Source organism: Pogona vitticeps, chromosome 7, assembly GCF_051106095.1.
Source record: "Pogona vitticeps strain Pit_001003342236 chromosome 7, PviZW2.1, whole genome shotgun sequence".
NCBI classification, from domain to species: Eukaryota; Metazoa; Chordata; class Lepidosauria; order Squamata; family Agamidae; genus Pogona; species Pogona vitticeps.
In genome coordinates this window covers 22,444,372-22,462,190 of record NC_135789.1, presented here as the reverse complement: position 1 = coordinate 22,462,190, position 17,819 = coordinate 22,444,372, and the positions used below count along the sequence as shown (strand labels likewise).

General features: G+C 43.4%; 1 protein-coding gene across 10 annotated transcripts in view; it reads left to right on the top strand.

Annotated features, from left to right (window-relative positions):
- CUX1 (cut like homeobox 1) overlaps positions 1–17,819 on the top strand; it is a 328,228-nt gene that overhangs the window by 156,306 nt on the left and 154,103 nt on the right. For 9 of the 10 annotated variants that reach the window (XM_072978284.2, XM_072978277.2, XM_072978282.2 and 6 more), the window contains exon 3: positions 8,595–8,642. In XM_072978284.2, the coding sequence (XP_072834385.2) occupies positions 8,595–8,642 (48 nt within the window). Of the gene's footprint in view, positions 1–8,358; positions 8,491–8,594; positions 8,643–17,819 lie in introns of those variants that run through there. The other variant, XM_078379386.1, reaches the window with a different exon arrangement.

The following is a 17,819-nucleotide window of genomic DNA, read 5'->3' as shown; positions in this document are numbered from 1 at the left end:
AGACTGGGGCTCCGAGTGACCACACTCAGGTGCCATTCCTCCTTCATCGCCCTGCTCTGTTCTTTCAGGAAACCTGTCAGGCCGAGCTCTGGGCTGCAAGAACATCATCCAGCTGTTAGGTCAGCCAGTCACCCAACCCTAAGGGACTGGATCCAGTACAAAAGGGGCTTAGAATTAGCTGCTTCTTTCCGTTGTCTTTAGCTCGAAAGCTGTCTTCTCTAACTCCTACTGTATTTGTTCAGATTATGCCCCCTGAAATTTTGACCTCTGTCAACCTTTGTCGGCACCCACCAGCCCCTGGCTCCTCTGATCCTTGTCTTCTGGGGGCACGCTGCTTTAGAGGAACTTTGCCATGGCCCTTTGACCTTGCTGAGAACTGTCAGTGAGCCATAATTCAGTGATAAAGTTGCAGTACATGGAAGCAGCTGCTTTGCCCTCTTCCTTTTTTGATTCCAAATATGCAAACTTTTTTGTCTATTCTTCAAATATACTGGAACTGTCACAGATGTTCCTGTGTGCCATGACACACCTTACAAGAGTCTCAGGAGAGAGAAGAATCCTTGAAATTTCAAAGGACTTGAAAGACTCCCAGAAGTTAAGAGTCATCCTCCACACAGAGACTGTGTGCTTTTCCTTCCATTCTGCTTGCCTGTAAGTCATCGGCCTTGATGGATGGATATTAGGTTCTGAGAGAAAAGGTTGCCCATGGCTGCTTGGCTTGTCTCTGCACTGGACATCCCTTCTCTCACCATGACAGAGGTGGAACAGTGTCTCCTGCAGAGACACTTAAGGGAATGCCTTTTTTCAAGTGAAGATCAAATTGTTTCTTCGTTTTTTTAAGTGTGGTTTTTATCTCAGCTATCACAATTATAGGGACGTGGAGATATGAAGAAATCTCTTCATTCTGAAGATTTTAATCAAGACTGGCCATGTGGGCATGGCAACATTCTGAAGATTCTCCAAGCCCCCTCACTGTAGAGATCTTTCTACAGTTCAGGACTGCAATGCCAGTTAATATGTTCTCCATGATACTGCCTCCCCTCGCAATTCGTATAAAATACAGTTTGCATAGAACTGCTGTTTTCATGAAAAACTAATGTGTTTTGTGAAACCCATGCACAAGCAATAAGCATAACAAGGCAGGTTAAGATCACAAAACCAACGACAACCCATTGAGTGATACTGCTTTGAGTGAAAGATAGCAGTTGCCACATTGCTCATTTTACAAAGATGTGGCAGAGCTGCTTGTAAAAATAGGCATGTTCTCTTTTGGCTTTAGAGACCCAATGAAGAAGAAGATTGCCATGTCGCATTAACGACAGTTTTTTAAAAAGTCTTGTTTACTGTGCAACAGTGAATGAAGTCAGGAGTTAACATATGTACTGCTGTGTGTGCTGTTTCCAGCAACTCATTCATTTATGTCTAACCACACCCTCTTCTTTTTAAAAAAGTTGTAGTGCCTACTGTGAATGTATTGTCTCTTATGTGGCTTGAGCCAGCAGAACACCTCCTTTCTCCATAAGTTACTCTCGGGTCCTTGTCAGAAGGCGTCTGGAATCATAATATTCAACCTCGGCCAATTTTCCATGTAGGGTCACTTGGTAGTTTCTTATTAAATGTCTCCTAACAAGGGAGGAAATGCAAAAGAGGTAGACAGTCATGAAGTCGGAGCGTCTCTCCAGCATGATGAGCTGGCTCCAGAATTGGAGGCGACAGTTGAACTAATGATGTCACTGACGCTAATGCGACTGGGCTGCTGCCCCCCCAACTCTACAGCCACTGTGCAGGAAGTATGCAGGGAGGGGGGCAAAAACCCGCTGCAACGCAGTCAGGAAATCTAGGAACTTGTCCTACCAAGTTCATTTTGCTTACAGATACAATCCTTTACGGATGAGAACTCTGTTTAGGTCGTAGGATCCCCGTAGGGTCATTTTGTCAAACCAGGCCTGCATTTCACTGGAGAATAGTAGAAGACAAAGCTGCATGTTCATACAGGCTAGGGTGGAGGGAATAAGACTGCAGAGGAGAATGAGACCATTTAGGGGCCAGGAGGTGCCTCATAGCTGTTGACTGAAATGAAAGGGTGAGGTTGATGGCTTGTTTTGAAAACGGTATGAAAATCCAACATGTCAATGTACTCTTAAGTAGTTTTTTTTTTTTCAGAATCAGATGCAAGAAGTAGACAGCAGGTCACTTCCTTAGTCTCTCTCCCTCTCTCCAGAAGATGAGATAACATTGAGGGGTAATTTTTCATCGGTGGGGAGAAAGGGTCATCCAAACCAGAATTGGAATGTTATGATAACTGCGGTTTCTAATTCTAATTTCAAAGACAAGCACTAACTACAGTTTTAGAACAAAAATTGAACTACAGTTTTAGAACAAAATCTACCTCTTGATTTCTCAGTAGCTCAATTCAGACAACCTAGTTTAGCCTAATCATCATGTGACATGATGTCTGAATCATCATGATTAGTGCTTGTCTTTGAAATTAGAATTAGAAACCGCAGTTATCATAACATTCCAATTCTGGTTTGGACAACAAAAAGCCTGCTGCTTTTTGCCCCATAGTGCTTAAAGCACTCTCTGGGTAGTTCGCAGTCTATATGCAGGCTATGCATTGCACTGAAACCTCCCCCCCTCCCACCAAGCTGGGTATTCAGTTTGCTGAACCTGGAAGGCTGAGTGAATATTGAGCTGGCTAGCTGGAATTGCACCCAGGTCATGAGCAGATTTCAGCTGCAGTACTACAGGTTAACCACATTGTTACAAAGCTCCCTGAAGGTGAAAGCAATAGCCTTAGAACTGCAGAGCTGGAAGGGACCCCATGGATCATCAGGTCCAGCCCCCTGTCAAGGAGGCACAGTGGGGAATTGAACTCTCAACCTTCGGCTCCACCTCCAGAGACCTAAAACACTGAGCCACTACTACTAAGAATAAGAATAATAAAAGTGTGCCATCAAGTCAATTCTGACTTACTGTAACCCTTTTCAGGGTTTTCTATGTAGAAGTTTACCATTCCCTTCTTCTGAGGCAAGCTGGGGGTGTGCACTAGAAGGCATGCAGATCTCTGCTTGTTTCGTTCATAAAGGCGAGAATGAAGAATTTCAAACATTTTTCCCTTGCTGTGTTAGTTTCCAAGAGCTTTTTTTTAAAAAAAATAACAGCTTTTGCATTTCAGTAGATTTCCCCATTTGACAAAAAAATTCTATGTAGTGTTTTTACACAAAATTACATGCAAAATACAAATCAGAGACTTCTGGGCCACCATTCTTTCCTCTGTTGTTACAGATGTTTTAGCACTGGATGTGTCATGTGGATTGTTGCCACATGGCAGTTTCTGTGGTCACTTAATTATTAAAAGAGAATCCCCTCAGCCTATTACTTCAGTATTGTCTGTTAAATCTCTTGAAAAGTTTACCTTAACTTCCCTAACCTTCTCTTCTTCCTTACTTGGTTCTTTACAGCTTTAATAGAAATACAAGAAGTGCTTTTGGGGAAGAATGTCTTTTTCCTAAATAATTTGATTTTTAAAAAAAGTAATGCAGCTCATCAGATTGGAGGCAACAGGAACTGTACCTGACCAGAGATGGACTACGTGTCTGTAGCCAAGATTCTTGTCGCTGGAACAAATCTACCGCTAAGATCTTGTCATTTTAGGGAAAGGTCTGATTTAGTTTCCAGGAAGTACCAGGTTCATGTCTAGCACCTTGAGTGGGAATGCCTCAGCTTAAAACCATGAACAACAGCTGCCAGTCAGAGTAGACAGTGCTAGGTTGGATGAACCAGTAGTTTGTTTTAGGAAGGCACTGCTTTACCTTTTAGTAAGTCTCACAGTGAATGGAGGCTATTCACCTATTAACCCTTGCCATCCAGCTTGGGTCAGCCATGTCCTGAGACTGAAGCCGCTAAATGAGGTAGATTTCATGGACCAAGTTTTCTAGCTGAACTACTGTCTGGTTAACCTACGTGATTTGGATTTTTTCTTGGCTCAGTCTCTCCGTGGCCTGGAATGGCTCCTAATATGTGGTGGAATGTTTACCGTACACATTGAAAGTGATGTGAGTGCCTGTGGTGTCGTTTTGTTATATGTAATGTTATTTACTGTCAAGTCAGAACCGACTTACAGTGACCCTAATAGGGCTTTCAAAGTAAGTGAGATATTTATGGAGTGGCTTTATGAGTTTCAATGCCTGATTGTGGATTTGAAGCCGGGCCTTTTAGTCCATCACTCTGTCTACTACACCACACTGGATATTCTATTCCTGGTGGCAAGTCTGAGTTTATTTCTGCGTAATGTTTGAAAGAAGCTCTAGTATAATTGGTGTGTGTCCCCCTCTACTTTTATTTGGATTAATCAGCACTTAATGCAAGCTCTTTGACCCTTTTTGTTTGGCTGTTACTTGTATTTGAAGGGCCTGTGAAATCACTGGCATTGGAAGCTGCTCTCCTCACAATTCTTGACCTTGACTTCAATCAGTGCTGTGCAAATGATTCTGTGAACTGAGCAGTTGCTTTATTGACAGTGAGCCTGGGCAGGCTTTCCCCAACCTGATGATGGGGAAGGGTTCGATCTGATGCATCTGGCAAAGCTGAGGAGTTGTGGGAGGCTGTTCTAGTTCTTTCTGCACAGAGCAGGCATGGAAGCAAGCCCAGCTTTGTCTCCAGACTTCCATGTGCCATTAAGCTACAGCCACTTCTGCTTTCCTGGTCAGTTGACTTGTTTGATGCATGCGTTTCTGAACATGAGCTTCTTTCATTTCTTTGTTTCATGGTGGGCGATAAGATGCGGTGAGGCAGGAGTTGCCATCTTCTGTGTGAGGTGGCTCAAATCTGAATCACAGAATCATGGAGTTTGAGGGGGCCTATAAAACCATTGATTCCAACCACCTGCTCATTGTGGGAATCCAAATCAAAGTCTATCTGACAGATGATTGCCTAATTCTCTCTTGAATGCTTCTGGTGTTGGAGTGTTCACCGCCTCCTGAGGTAATTGCTTCCTTTGTCATACTGCTCTAACAGTTAAGAGGTTTTTTCTTATACTCAGCCACAATCTGGCTTCCTGTAACTGGACATGTGCTGCACTTTTGAGTTGATGGGAGAACAGATCCTGTGCCTTCTGTAACTTAAGTCACTTTTAGTACTGTTGTAACTTGTGCTTCGCAGAACAGCCTAGATGTGATCTTTGGTATGTTCAGCTAGGACTGGCCATATCCGTAACTAGCAAAGACAGCCAGCCAGTGGCCCTCCAGGTATGCTGTATCATAGATTCCACCAGCCCCAGATAGCCTAGCTATTGATGACAGCTTTGGGGAATTACAACCCAAAGCAACTGGACAGTACTATTTTGTCCTTTGTATGCTGGGCTGAGTGGCCAAAAGCTTAGTAGGAAATTGGCTTGGTATGGCGTTGTTTCCTATGTTCAGGTTACTGGTAAAAACGCAGATATTCTATTATTGGTCTTATCTCTTGATTCCGTCATTTTGGAATTTCATCAGGAATAGCAAATGTGAGAATATTCTAAATAGATCATTTATTATTTATTTGTATTTTAGATTTATATTCCATCCCTATAGGGCAGAGCATTATTTACAGTAAATAAAATACTGCAACAAAGAAATTACAATAAAACTAATCAACAGGAAAAAATCAGAAGCAAGAAGAGATATGACTCCAAATAGATGATGTGCATATTCTACTAACAGTTATTTTAAATTTGGGGGGGGGGGGGGAATCTCTGTCCACTAGGTGCACTAGGTGAGAAATTGATTTTTGAGCAGTCTATGTTGTATATTATTATTTTTATTTTCATTTTAAAATGTAAGTTTACCAAGTTTCAGAAATATACTATGAGAATAAATGCCGATTCCCAGACTTTGAGTTCTGCTCTGATAAGCATATCAAATAACGTGGGATTTCCTGCTTGTGGGTTAACTAGAGGCGTCTGGTTGGGCAGTATAAGAAATAGGATGCTAGACTAGATAAACTTTAGGTCTAATCCAGCACAACACTCCCTAAGCCTGCCTCGGTTTTCATGTCTAAAATGGCTGCTGCTGTGTGACTCGAATCACTAGTATCTCAAGTTACAGGATCTCAGCATAAATGTGGCCTGTTTGTTTAAACACAAATAGCTCTGGTGTGGTGACTCTAGGGGAATTGGGGGGGGGGAATTTAAGCCCCCTACCCATGAAAATCCTTCATGCTTTTGTTTACATTGGGAGCAAAGCTTCCCTGTTGGGAATGTAGGAGGGCTGACCGTGAGCATCTCATGCGTGCAGTAATGCAACAGAATGTAAAGCTCTCCCAGTCCTGCTGACACTCCACAGTGGCCAGTCTTGCTTTGTTTTTCTTCCCTTGTCCCTTTTGCATTTTTCTTTCTTTTCTTTGTGATGAACACTAAAAGGGAAAGTAAAGTTAGCATTGCTGTTTAGTTTGAACCCAAGACTACTCGCTGTATTTTAGTTTTCCGGTTTGCTTCCAGACCTTCTCCAGGTTCCTTCTTTATGCAAAAAAAAGAGAGAGGTTTCTGTCCTTCCTTATTCATAAACCTTCCTCAAGTGAGGCTTGTGGGCCTGCTGGGATCAATGGGTGAGAAAGGGAGGGTTGGAATTAGGGAGACCCACTTTGGTCTGCTTTACTGGGGTGCTGCTTTCCTTGTTCTGTGAGTATTTTGACACATGAAGATGGCTGGTTTTCAAAAAAAGCAGCCACGTTATTTTGTGCAAGCATGATTGAAATTATTCTCAGCCTAATAGTTTTATTCCATTACTAACAAATCATTGTCCCTTTGTCCATCATCCTCACTAGGTCAGGGGGCTATGTATAAATATCATCATCTTAAAACTGCAGAGCTGAGAGGGACTCTATGGATCATCCGGTCCAGCCCCTGTCAAGAAGGCCCAGTGGGGAATCTGCAGCCAAAGACCTCAACCACTGATTAGATAATCCTGTTGTCTTACTCTAATATCTGTGGAGATACATTCAGTCCATGAAAGTTCACATTGGAATAAGGCAACCTGCCATTAAGGTGGCACAGTGTTTTTGTCTCCTGTTTGTTATTACGGTCAACCCTCAACTTACGAACGTCCCTACACACAAACTTTTCAATTTACGAAGGCTCCGTTCACAAAAATTGGCATCGACTTGCGAATGGAGCCTTGACCTACGAATGAGGTCGAGGCTCCGTTCACAAGTCCATGCCATTTTTTTGCGAATGGAGCCGTTTGGTCGCCTTCAGAGGTCTCAAATGGTTCCTCCCCCGACACTGGAGGAAGCCGTTTGAGACCTCTGAAGGTAATTTTTTGAAATGCTGGAACGGATTAATTCCGTTCCCATGCATCTCAATGGAAATGATACTTCGACTTACGAACCTTTCGACATACGAACGCCGTTCCAAAACGGATTAAGTTCGTAAGTCGAGGTACAACTGTATGCTTTTTGTTTCAGTCTCCTATTAGCCTGGCCGGTTTGTAGCCTGAATCACATGGTTGACCCCTTTTTTGTCCCTTTAAGGCAGGAAGGCTGTATGTTTACAATTGCATTGCTATATTAAGCTTCTGTTGTTGTTGTTTAAATACTAGTATGAACTGTTTGGTGCCCCAGTTGTGTTGAGCAGAAAGTCAGGCTATTTTAATGCCAGCATTTTCATATTTAAAAATATATATATAGACTTAAGTGTTTTGCGGGGGGAGTCACTGCTGTCTCTCTGCTCATGTCCCGCTTTTGTTCAGTTAAGGCATAAACCTAGATACTGCATTTGCACAACCTGGTTTTAAAGTACCTCATCACTCTTAACAGCTGCCATCTATTCACTTTGTCACTTACCACTCTTTCGAAAGATTTGATTGTGTTCCTTTTCTTTTTTGTTCTCTGTCTTGAAAATGTTCTATTGACAGACCAGTTATAAATTTTGTTACTACAGTACTACTACTACTACTACCATTCTTCTGTAAATTAATCAAGATCCAACTTGGGGGCGGGGGAAGCTCAGGAGGTAAAAAACCTTCCTCACAGCTTGATGAGCTGTTTTTTGTTTTTGGAGACAATTTTTGGAGAGAAGGGAGCGGGCTGTCAGGATGCTCTCACTCTCCGTAATCAGGCCTGCTGTAAATCCCATGGAACCAGCAAGGCCATAAATCTAAATAAATGATGGCAAATTCCTGGCAAGGCAGGAGGAGGCTGTGCTTCAAACGGGGGTCTAGCTTGATCCCTTTCCATGTGGCTACACATGTTTTACATCCCATTAGTCATTCATTGCACTGTTTCAGTTGAGTTGTTAGACTGAAGGAGTTCACTGATTATCCAACATTACTACAGGCTTTTGTTAACTAATTCTCCTCCCTTGGGACAATCGTAATTGTGTATCAAGCTGGATACATAAGCCAGTTAAAAATGGATTTTTGCTGCACTCCGTGCTCATAGCAGTGTTTCGATTAAAAATGTAATCAGCCTTCAGCTAATATGATAAAATTGGTGGAAAGAAGTGCTGTGAGAGTAAGTGATGGAAATACTTCAACTGTACTGTATTCAAAAAGTCTCTCCCCTCTCCCTTTCTGGCTTGTATCTTGATGTGTATGTGTTCTACTTTTATCTTGCAGGACCTGCGCAAACAGGTAGCTCCACTACTAAAGAGTTTCCAGGGAGAGGTGAGTCTTTCTGCATTTTATTCTGATTTTAAAGGTAATGTATGCCACTTTTAAGTAGAGTTCTTTGAACATTGGAATTCTCTCCCTTAAAAGAATCCGTCTGTTGGAATTACATGTAGTATTTTACCTTGTGTATGAACGTACAGTGGTGCCTCGCTTAGCGAGTGCTTCGCTATGCGATGAATTCGCATAGCGAGGGGGTCCGGGCCATCGCTGGAGCATTCGCTCAGCGATGGCCCCTATGGCGATTTTTCGCTTTGCGATGATCGCTAAGCGATTCGCTTAGCGATCCTCGCAAAACGAAGCGGGGGAGAACAGCTGATCGGCGGTTCGAAAATGGCCGCCGGAAGGTCCGCGCCGCATTTTCGCGCCCTGCCCTCGCTTACCGAGGGCGCGAAAATGGCGGCGCTATGGGACAACATCGCTTAACGGTGAGTTTTAAAGCCATAGGAACGCATTGAACGAAGTTCAATGCGTTTCTATGGCTTTTTTAGTCCCGTTTAGCGATGTTTTCGCATAGCGAAGGTTAATCCGGAACGGATTAACCTCGCTATGCGAGGCACCACTGTATTTTCATTTTGTACCTGTTGAAAGAGCAGTCTGAAATACTAGGGAGACATTACATTAATGATCCCTGTTGTGTTTCTGCTGGGGATACCCTGCCGCTCTCCCCAGGTCCCCCAGGCGTCCTCTTCTCTGTCCTTCTCCAATTTTGAATGGGCAGCCCTGTAATCTTTCGAGGTGAGATGAAAACCTTAGGAGCCCCCATGTGTTTCTGGGACCTGGGGGAGAAACAAGTAGAACCTGAGGGAGGGAGAAAATATCTAGAGGGAGAAAACAGAAAGGCAGGACTCCTAGTATTTTTTTTTTTTTTTACTAGCCTGATGCAACAGCCTTTCCAAATGTCCAGCATGCCTTCCCAGGCTCTATAAGGCTGGTGTGCCAGTCCTAGATATCGGCTGGAAACCAAATATCGGTGGCTTGGCTCTGGCCTGGTTCCGTTCCTTCTTGGAGGACTGTCCCCAGAGAGTGCAGCTTGGGGAGAGTATTTCGGCCCTGTGGAGTCTCAGATGTGGGGTTCCACAGGAGTCGACTATTTCCCCAGTGCTGTTTAACATCTATATGAGGCCGCTGGGTGGAGTCATCAGGGGGTGTGGAGCATCGTGTCATCAATATGCTGATGACACCCAGCTCTACATCTCCTTTCAACCAACTGCAGGTGATGCTGTCCTGTCCCTCCAGCGCTGCCTGGGCGCTGTACTGCAATGGATGCAGGAGAACGGGCTGAGGCTGAACCCGGACAATACGGAAGTTCTGAGGGTGGGTGGCCCTGTGGATGGTGGCTTCGGAAACTCCCTCATGTCGCCTAGAGTGGTCCGTCGATCAGATAGGCGGGATATAAATGAAATAAATAAATAAAATAAATTTGGGGGGGTGGCCCTGGCCACGAAGAGTGGGGTCCGCAGCCTAGGGGTACACCTGGACCCGATGCTCACCATGGAAACGCAGGTGGCGTCGGTAGGCCGCACCGCCTTTTTCCACCTTTGGCGGATTGCCCGGCTGCGACCTTACCTAGACACGGGGGCGCTCACTGCCTTAGTACATGCACTCATAATCTCTAGATTAGACTACTATAACGCGCTCTACGTGGGGCTCCCTTTGAAGTTGATGCGGAAACTTCAGGTGATGCAGAATGCGGCGGCCAGACTCCTTACTGGAGAGAGAAAATACCAACATATCTCTCCTACTCTGGCCATGCTGCACTAGCTGCCCATCCGTTTCCACATGACTTCAAAGTGTTAATGCTTACGTATAAGGCCCTAAACGGTTTAGGACCCCGATACTTGGTGGAACGCCTGCTCCCACCTAGATCTACTCGGATCACCCGCATGAGCCAGGAGGTGAGGCTGAGGAGCCTAACGCCGAGGGAGGCCCGGAAGGAAAGGACACGAAACCGGGCCTTCTCGGCGGTGGCTCCTCGCCTCTGGAATAACCTTCCTCTGGTTATTCGTGCGGCCCCTACGCTGGGCACTTTTAAGAGGCAACTAAAAACATGGTTGTATGTTCAGGCCTTCCCTCCTGTCAATATTTAATTCTTTCTTTATTTTCTCTTTCATTTATTATTTGTTTTATTATTGTATGTTTTATGGACTGTTTGTAAAATTCTTGTTTTCGTATACACCTTATTGGAAGCCGCCCAGAGTGGTCAACCAGACCAGATGGATGGGATATAAATCAAACAAACAAACAAACAAACAAACAAACAAACAAACAAATAAATAAATAAATATTTGGAACAACTTGCCCCCTGAGATTCGCGCGGCTCCCTCGCTGGGCATTTTTAAGAAACAACTAAAAACATTGATGTATAGGCGGGCCTTCCCAACAGAAAACCCTTGACGATCTTTTTTCTTATTCTGTTCTTTATTATTATTATTTTTTATTTAAGTTTCTGCTGTAAAGTTTTAAAAATTACATTGTTGTTTTTACTGTAAGCCGCCTAGAGTGGTCTAATATGATCAGATAGGCGGGATAGAAATAAAATAAATAAATAAATAAATAAATAATAGAATTATGCAACTAATTTTGAGCACTTGCGTTGGCTTGAGAGTCTGTTCCCTCAATCTGTACCCCTTCTCTGGACATAAAGACACACATCTAGCTCAGTATTGTCTTCTCTTTCCAAGGTCTTTGGTCCAGAAGGTTCCCATTTCCAGTTATTTGATCTCCTTTGAAAGTTAAAAATATCAGAGCACACACACAAAAATGTACTCTTTTGCCTTTCCATAGAGCTACTGACCAGGGGTGGGGTGGGGCAGATTTATTTTCAAAAATTCAGTGTAAATGAATAAGAGCCCCAGATATTTATTAATCAAATTTTTATCCTTCTCTTCCTCCGAAGGTAGTTCCCTCCTCTGCCATCTGTGTTATCCTCACAACAGTCCTGGGAGGAATCTTAGGCTCAGGGAGAGTGAATAAATAGGCCAAGGCCATTGAATAAGTCTGATGGCTGAGTGAGGTTTCCATGAACCATCTAAGGTGTGGGAGTCATTTAATATCTTACTGTTTTCTCAGATTTCTGGGATGGTTGAAAACAAGCAATAGGAAAGAATTTATTTACTTGCATGCTTAAACAGTGGCTACCCCAAAACAGCACTTCTCTGAGTGAGGCACAAAACCTATATGCCATTAAAATTGCAGTACCAAACAATTTTAACACTTTTTAAAAGGTAAGACAGGATTATAATACATATGACTAAAAGAGCTAGGACATCAGTTATTGAAAAGGCCAAGGGGAATAAACAAGTTTTTGGTGCTGAAAAGACCATTAAAGTGGTGCCAGATAAACCTCTTGGGTTCGATAACTAGAGTTCTGTTACTAAAGTGGCTGCCTTCCGTAATGGATGCACATTGGGACAGTTAGAGCAGAGCCTCTGAACAGGAATTGAATCAAGGCTAACTGGACTGCCAGAGTGTAAACCCAGCCTTCTGACTTAGGGAACAACTAAGAAGGAGAAGACCTTCTTGGTGGCTATTCCTGGAATATCTTGCCAGGAGGGGGAAGAAAGGCTGGTCCTTTTCTTTTTGTCCTTCTGCTCACTGACAGCTGCTTACCTGATAAGGACAAGAATTTTGAAGGATTGTGCTGTTTTCCATTCCTTTTTAATGTACATTATTAGATTATTGTTTTAATTGAGATGCTTAAAAATGGTTTACAGGAATTTTTTTAATACTGTAAACAGTTTCATACTTCTTCAATATTTATAAAACATTCTCTTTATTGATTGAACTTATACCTCGCCCATCTAGTGGCGAGCCACTACTATAAGCCGCTACGACAGAAATAAACACAGGGACACAACAGCAAAGATTAGAAACAAAGAACGTAAAGGAAACAAAAAGCCAGGCAAAAACTCCATTATCTGATGGACATCGTATAACTCTCAAGATGGTGGAAGCAGAAACAACTAATTAAACACCAAGCAGTAAACAATTTTGTGTGATCTTTTTAAAAACCTTTTCCCATAAGCCACGCCTGAGAGAAAGGCGTTTCCCTCTTAACTGTGTTTGGAACACCAGCTAGCATAACATCTGAATAGGTCTGCACTTGCTTGTTTACAAACCAAGAGTATTGGGACACTGTGCAGAAATATTTACAGTGTGATGATGCCTTTCTGGGACTCTCTGGACTACAGTCACTGTTGTGGAAGAGAAATGTCAATATTGGGCAAAAAAGTGTCTGAACCTGTACCTACACTGCTGTTTTTAAGAGAGGGAGAGGCCCTCCTGAGGTCATCTGTATTCTTTTATATATGGCACCATAGGAGCTGTCCAAGAACACCAAGGGAATCCCAAGCCCAGAACCTACCATAAGGGATATATTCTGAAAGAGGATGACAGTTGTGTTTTTTCTCTGTCTGTGTTCTTGAGTTCCCATTTGACAAGGCATGAGGATTTTAAGGATAAACCCATTTGGTTATTTCAAACCTTGTGAAATGTGAAGACATGGATGTGTTGTGCCCATTAAGTAACTTAGTGGGATGATGAGTTGGTTGTGTATTCCTTACACCGGCAGCAGATTAATCAAGATCATGTGTTTCTCAGCTTGAGTTCTGTTCTGCCAGTAAGCAACAGCCGTCCCCCCTAAAAGACCCCCTCCAAGTGATTTTGGACAAACAGTATTAAAAGACTGGACTTGGAAACCCAGGAAACATATCAGTTCTCTCAATATATGGCAACGTTTCCACATGAATTATATTTGTTTCTTGACTTACTCATCCATTTGTTTGTTTATTTGACATACCTGCAGTTTATAGTTTTTGCCTTATTCTCTTTGATCTTCCTCACAGTCCTCAAACCCTACAATTTAACATAATTCCACAAGTACTGCTTAGGCTTTTTGCTTAAATATATGTTGTTGTTATATACCATTAGGTTGCTCCCAACATATGGTACCCCAAGGGTATATATGCATCAGTTTAATAGATGGAGCCACACACACAACATCCTTGCACACACTGGTGCCGCCGCCACCACACCCAGACCCTAACCCAGTGGAGGCAAACCTTTTTTGGCTCGAGTGCCCAAAATGAGGGGGTGAGGAAGAAACCAGTGGGTGCCGTGCCTTGCGGAAGAACAGAACCGGAACAGGAAGTGGCAGTTTCAGGGGGAATCATGGGGATGGACAGGAAGTTAAAGGGGAAATCATGGGGATGGACAGGAAGTTAAAGGGGGAATCATGGGGACGGACAGGAAGTTAAAGGGGGAATCATGGGGACAGACAGGAAGTTAAGGGGGGAATCATGAGGACGGACAGGAAGTTAAGGGGGGAATCATGGGGATGGACAGGAAGTTAAAGGACCCAGAACAGGAAGAGTAAAGGGGAATCCCAACTGCAGCCACTTCAAAAGGTTTGCTACATGCCAGAAGAAAGGGCTTTGTGTGCCAACTGTGGCACAGGTGCCATAGGTTCGCCATCACTGCCCTAACCCTATCCATGATGAATAGCAAAATCTCGATAGGGCTTCTCCTTGAGTTCATATGAAAGTTGGCAGAAACTTTGTGTGATTAGGAATCCTGATACTGCAGAGTGTTTGACTGTTTGATGGCTTCTGGTCACATTCATGCAAATGTTGACATTGCTATTCATCATAGGAAGTTCGGAAGTATTCAGTGTAGGAGGCAGGTGGGGCCTGCCCTTAAATTCCCCTATATCTGTGTTATTTAGATACAGTGCTTGAAGAGACTACAAGTACTAAGAATTCACAAACACAGCTTTAACTTCCACCCCCTGTGTCTTACAGAACACATGGCCCTATCCACTGAAAACCAGAATAGACTGGATTATTTGCTGATTGATGTTGCATTATTAGTTCAGGCATATAAGCCTGAAGATAAGTTTTGTGTAACCTGGAAGCCTGTTAAAAGCTCCAGTGGAAGGATCACCTCTTGTTCTGTTCAACAATACCATCTCCTCTATTAAGTACTGATTCCTCACCCACCCCTCTGCCAAGATTCCTTATGTTGAACTTTTAGAAACCTAATTAATCCAATTTCTTTACTTTAGACTTGCTCCATGATGGCTCAATTAGAACAGCATCTGAGCTGCGGTTCAGTATTCAGGCCAGTTTTTGTAATTGGAACCACATTTTCCTTCTGAGGAACTGCAGCTGGTTTGGTTCTTGTTCATGCAGAAAAAGGATATAACCTTGTATAACATAGGAAATGAACGGTTGAGAGAGAAGCCAAATTCAATTTCAGTCAGATATTTTGAGGATAAGTCCATGATCTATGGAAGCAAGGGAATGAAAAGTGTGTGTTCTGTGGAAAGCAGTGTCTTCAGCAGTCTATTAATCATGGCCAGCCCATGCGCTTCTTGGGCTGTTGCATTAGCAGGATTTCAAGTCAAGAGGCTGGAGAGCAGCCAAGCGCTTCACAAGTTAACCTCTTCAGGACACAGAACTGCTTTGCCATTGAATAAATGCAGCACTGCTGTTGGAATAAACCTATTCAGATGCTATGGTGGGGCGAGGGGGGTGGAAATTATACAAGAAACAATAGTTGAGCAAAACTATTACAAATTATTTCAGATTGTGGCGGAACGAGAGCTGGTCATTCCATTGATTTATGGCCTTTTGATTAAAAGCCCTTATTCAGCCATTGTGATAAAACCCAACAACCTGGAACAAATCTGGTGTATTCGCAGGATAATTGAGATCTTGGCAGTGGCAGCAACAGTGTGTGGTGGGGTTATTTTTCTTTGTAACTGGGAGAGCTGGTGTATCAGATATTGATTTCATTTACAGACTGTGAGTCCTCAGCTTCAAGGAGGAAAGAGAGGGAAGGAGTCATCGATAAGGTGTCAAAGGAAGGGAAGGGCGAAGGAGTGTTGAGTAGTTGAGGTGATGAGTTTGGGCTGTTGAGAATTTTAGCAGAGAGGAGGAAAGAAGAGTCGGTTGTGTAGGGCTTGTGTCGTGGTGAGATGAGGATCAGCCCAGAGGATTCACTAACATGAATGTGGTGTTACGTGCCTTGTGGTTGTTGTCTCCTGCAGGTTACCAGTCATAAACTCTTGCTGTGGCTCTCCACCTTACCTTACCAGGTTAATATAGGGTGGAGAATTAGGTGACCTTGGTCTCACTGGAGGACAACAGAAGTATAGCTAACAATACATAATTTACACTTTTTCAAAATTGTTTTTATTCCAAAGATGGAAAGTAAATCGTACTTTTGGGGCGACTCCCTCATGCCCTTCAAAATGGCTCTGTGGGTTTATCGGTAGGGGGAGTGGGGGAAGCATCCAGCTGAATTGAAACACTGTTCCTTGGAAATATATGTGTTGAATAGGGACAAACGTAGATTTCCAGTCTATTCAGTCTGCACCGCCAGTATAAAACTGGCCCGTCAAAAGTGGAAGAGGCCAGCGAGGGCTGTGTGGTGGTGACATCAGTAGTGCATGTTGTGCCAACCAAAGCACAGTAGGCCACAGGGTTCCCCTTCAAAGGTTCTGAACAGCTTTCAGTTTGAAACAAGTGGAAGTTACTCATATCCTGAAACAAGAGGGCAAGCTGGAGAGTGCAAACAGGGGAAGGTTGGTGGTGGAAGAACATCAGAGAGACTCGACTGTTCCAGAGTCTGATGAAGAGCATTTCCCCCCTTTATGTACTAAGGAAGGTACATCCTGCCTTCCTCAGCTGCCCTACAGTACTTAATATTTTGAAAAAGACATAGATGCCCAAGAGAAGATTCTGTGGACAGCCAAAGGCATCATGGGAAATAGTGTTAGCTACTGAGTGATGTGTCACAGCGGAAGAAAGAAAATGGAAAGCAGTGTCAGGAAGCCTTCCCTAATCCAGGTGTTTTTGCCCTCAAATCCCAAGAGCCCCAGCTAAAATGGACTATGAAAAATCTGAAAGAACTGGAAATATCAGCCGGAACCAAGCCAGAAGAAGACACCAAGTCTCAACATGTTGCAAACACATTGATTTTAACCATTTTGAAATGACCTGGCAGTGCTCAGATCAGGGGAAACCCTACGCTTTTTCATACCATCATCATAGAACTGTAGGGCTGGAAAGGACCCCATCAAGTGCAAAAAGCATCTCCAGCAGGAGGCCATCGAACCTCTGTTCTGAGATGAAGAAGGGTCCACTATCCTCTGAAGGAGTCCATTCCACTGTTGAACAATGAAATCTCCATTCTCCTGGTATGAATAGTTCATGTTGGATGCTCTGGAGCTATGGGAAGGAAGCCCCGTCTTCCATGTCGGAGCCCTTCAGATATTTGGAGATGTCATATCGCTTTTCAGTCTTGGCTAAGCATACCCAACTCCCTCAGCTATTCCTGAAAGGATTTGTTTTATAGACCTTTTCCTTGTCAATATCCTTCTTAAAGTGTGGTGCCCAGAACCGGACACAGTATTTTGAGTAAGGTGTGGCCAAAGTGAAATAGAGTGGTACTGTTACTTCCCTTGATCTTGACGCTGGATTTCTGTTGACACAACTGAGCATTATATTTGCCTTTTCCCCCATCATATCATAGTGTTGACTCATGTTAAGTTTGTGGTCAACTAAGAATGCTAGATCCTTTTCACATGAACTACTGCTAAGTCAGCTGTCACCCAGCTTATATATGTGCCTCCGGCTACTGCTGATGTCCTGTCCTAATTGTAGAAGTTTATATATTTGATGAGAATTCCCTCCACACCCTCATCCTAGTCATTTATAAAATTGTTGAACTTTATTGGGCTTAGGATAGAACCCTGTGAGACCCCCTTTGGCTCTTCTGTTCAGGATGATGCAGAACCACTGGTGAGCATTCTTTGGGCATGGCTTGCCTGCCAGCTACAAATCAACCTGACAGTATCATCGTCTAGCCCACTTATTACAAGCTTGGCTACTAAGGCATCCTACAGGACTTGCTCAGAAGCCTTTTGCTGAAATCAAGATGTGCTGTATCTGCAGAGTTCCCTTCATGTGTCAATCCTGTGACTCAGTCAGAAAAAGAGATGAGATTAGTCTGGCATGACTATTTTTTAAGAAGCCCTTGTTGGCTGTTGGAAGGCACAGTATTTTTTTCTAAGTGCTCACGGACAGACTGTGTAATTATTTGTTCTGGAATCTGTCTAGTATTGATGCCCAGTTGCCTGGTCGGTAGTTCCCTGGATCTTCTTTCTTC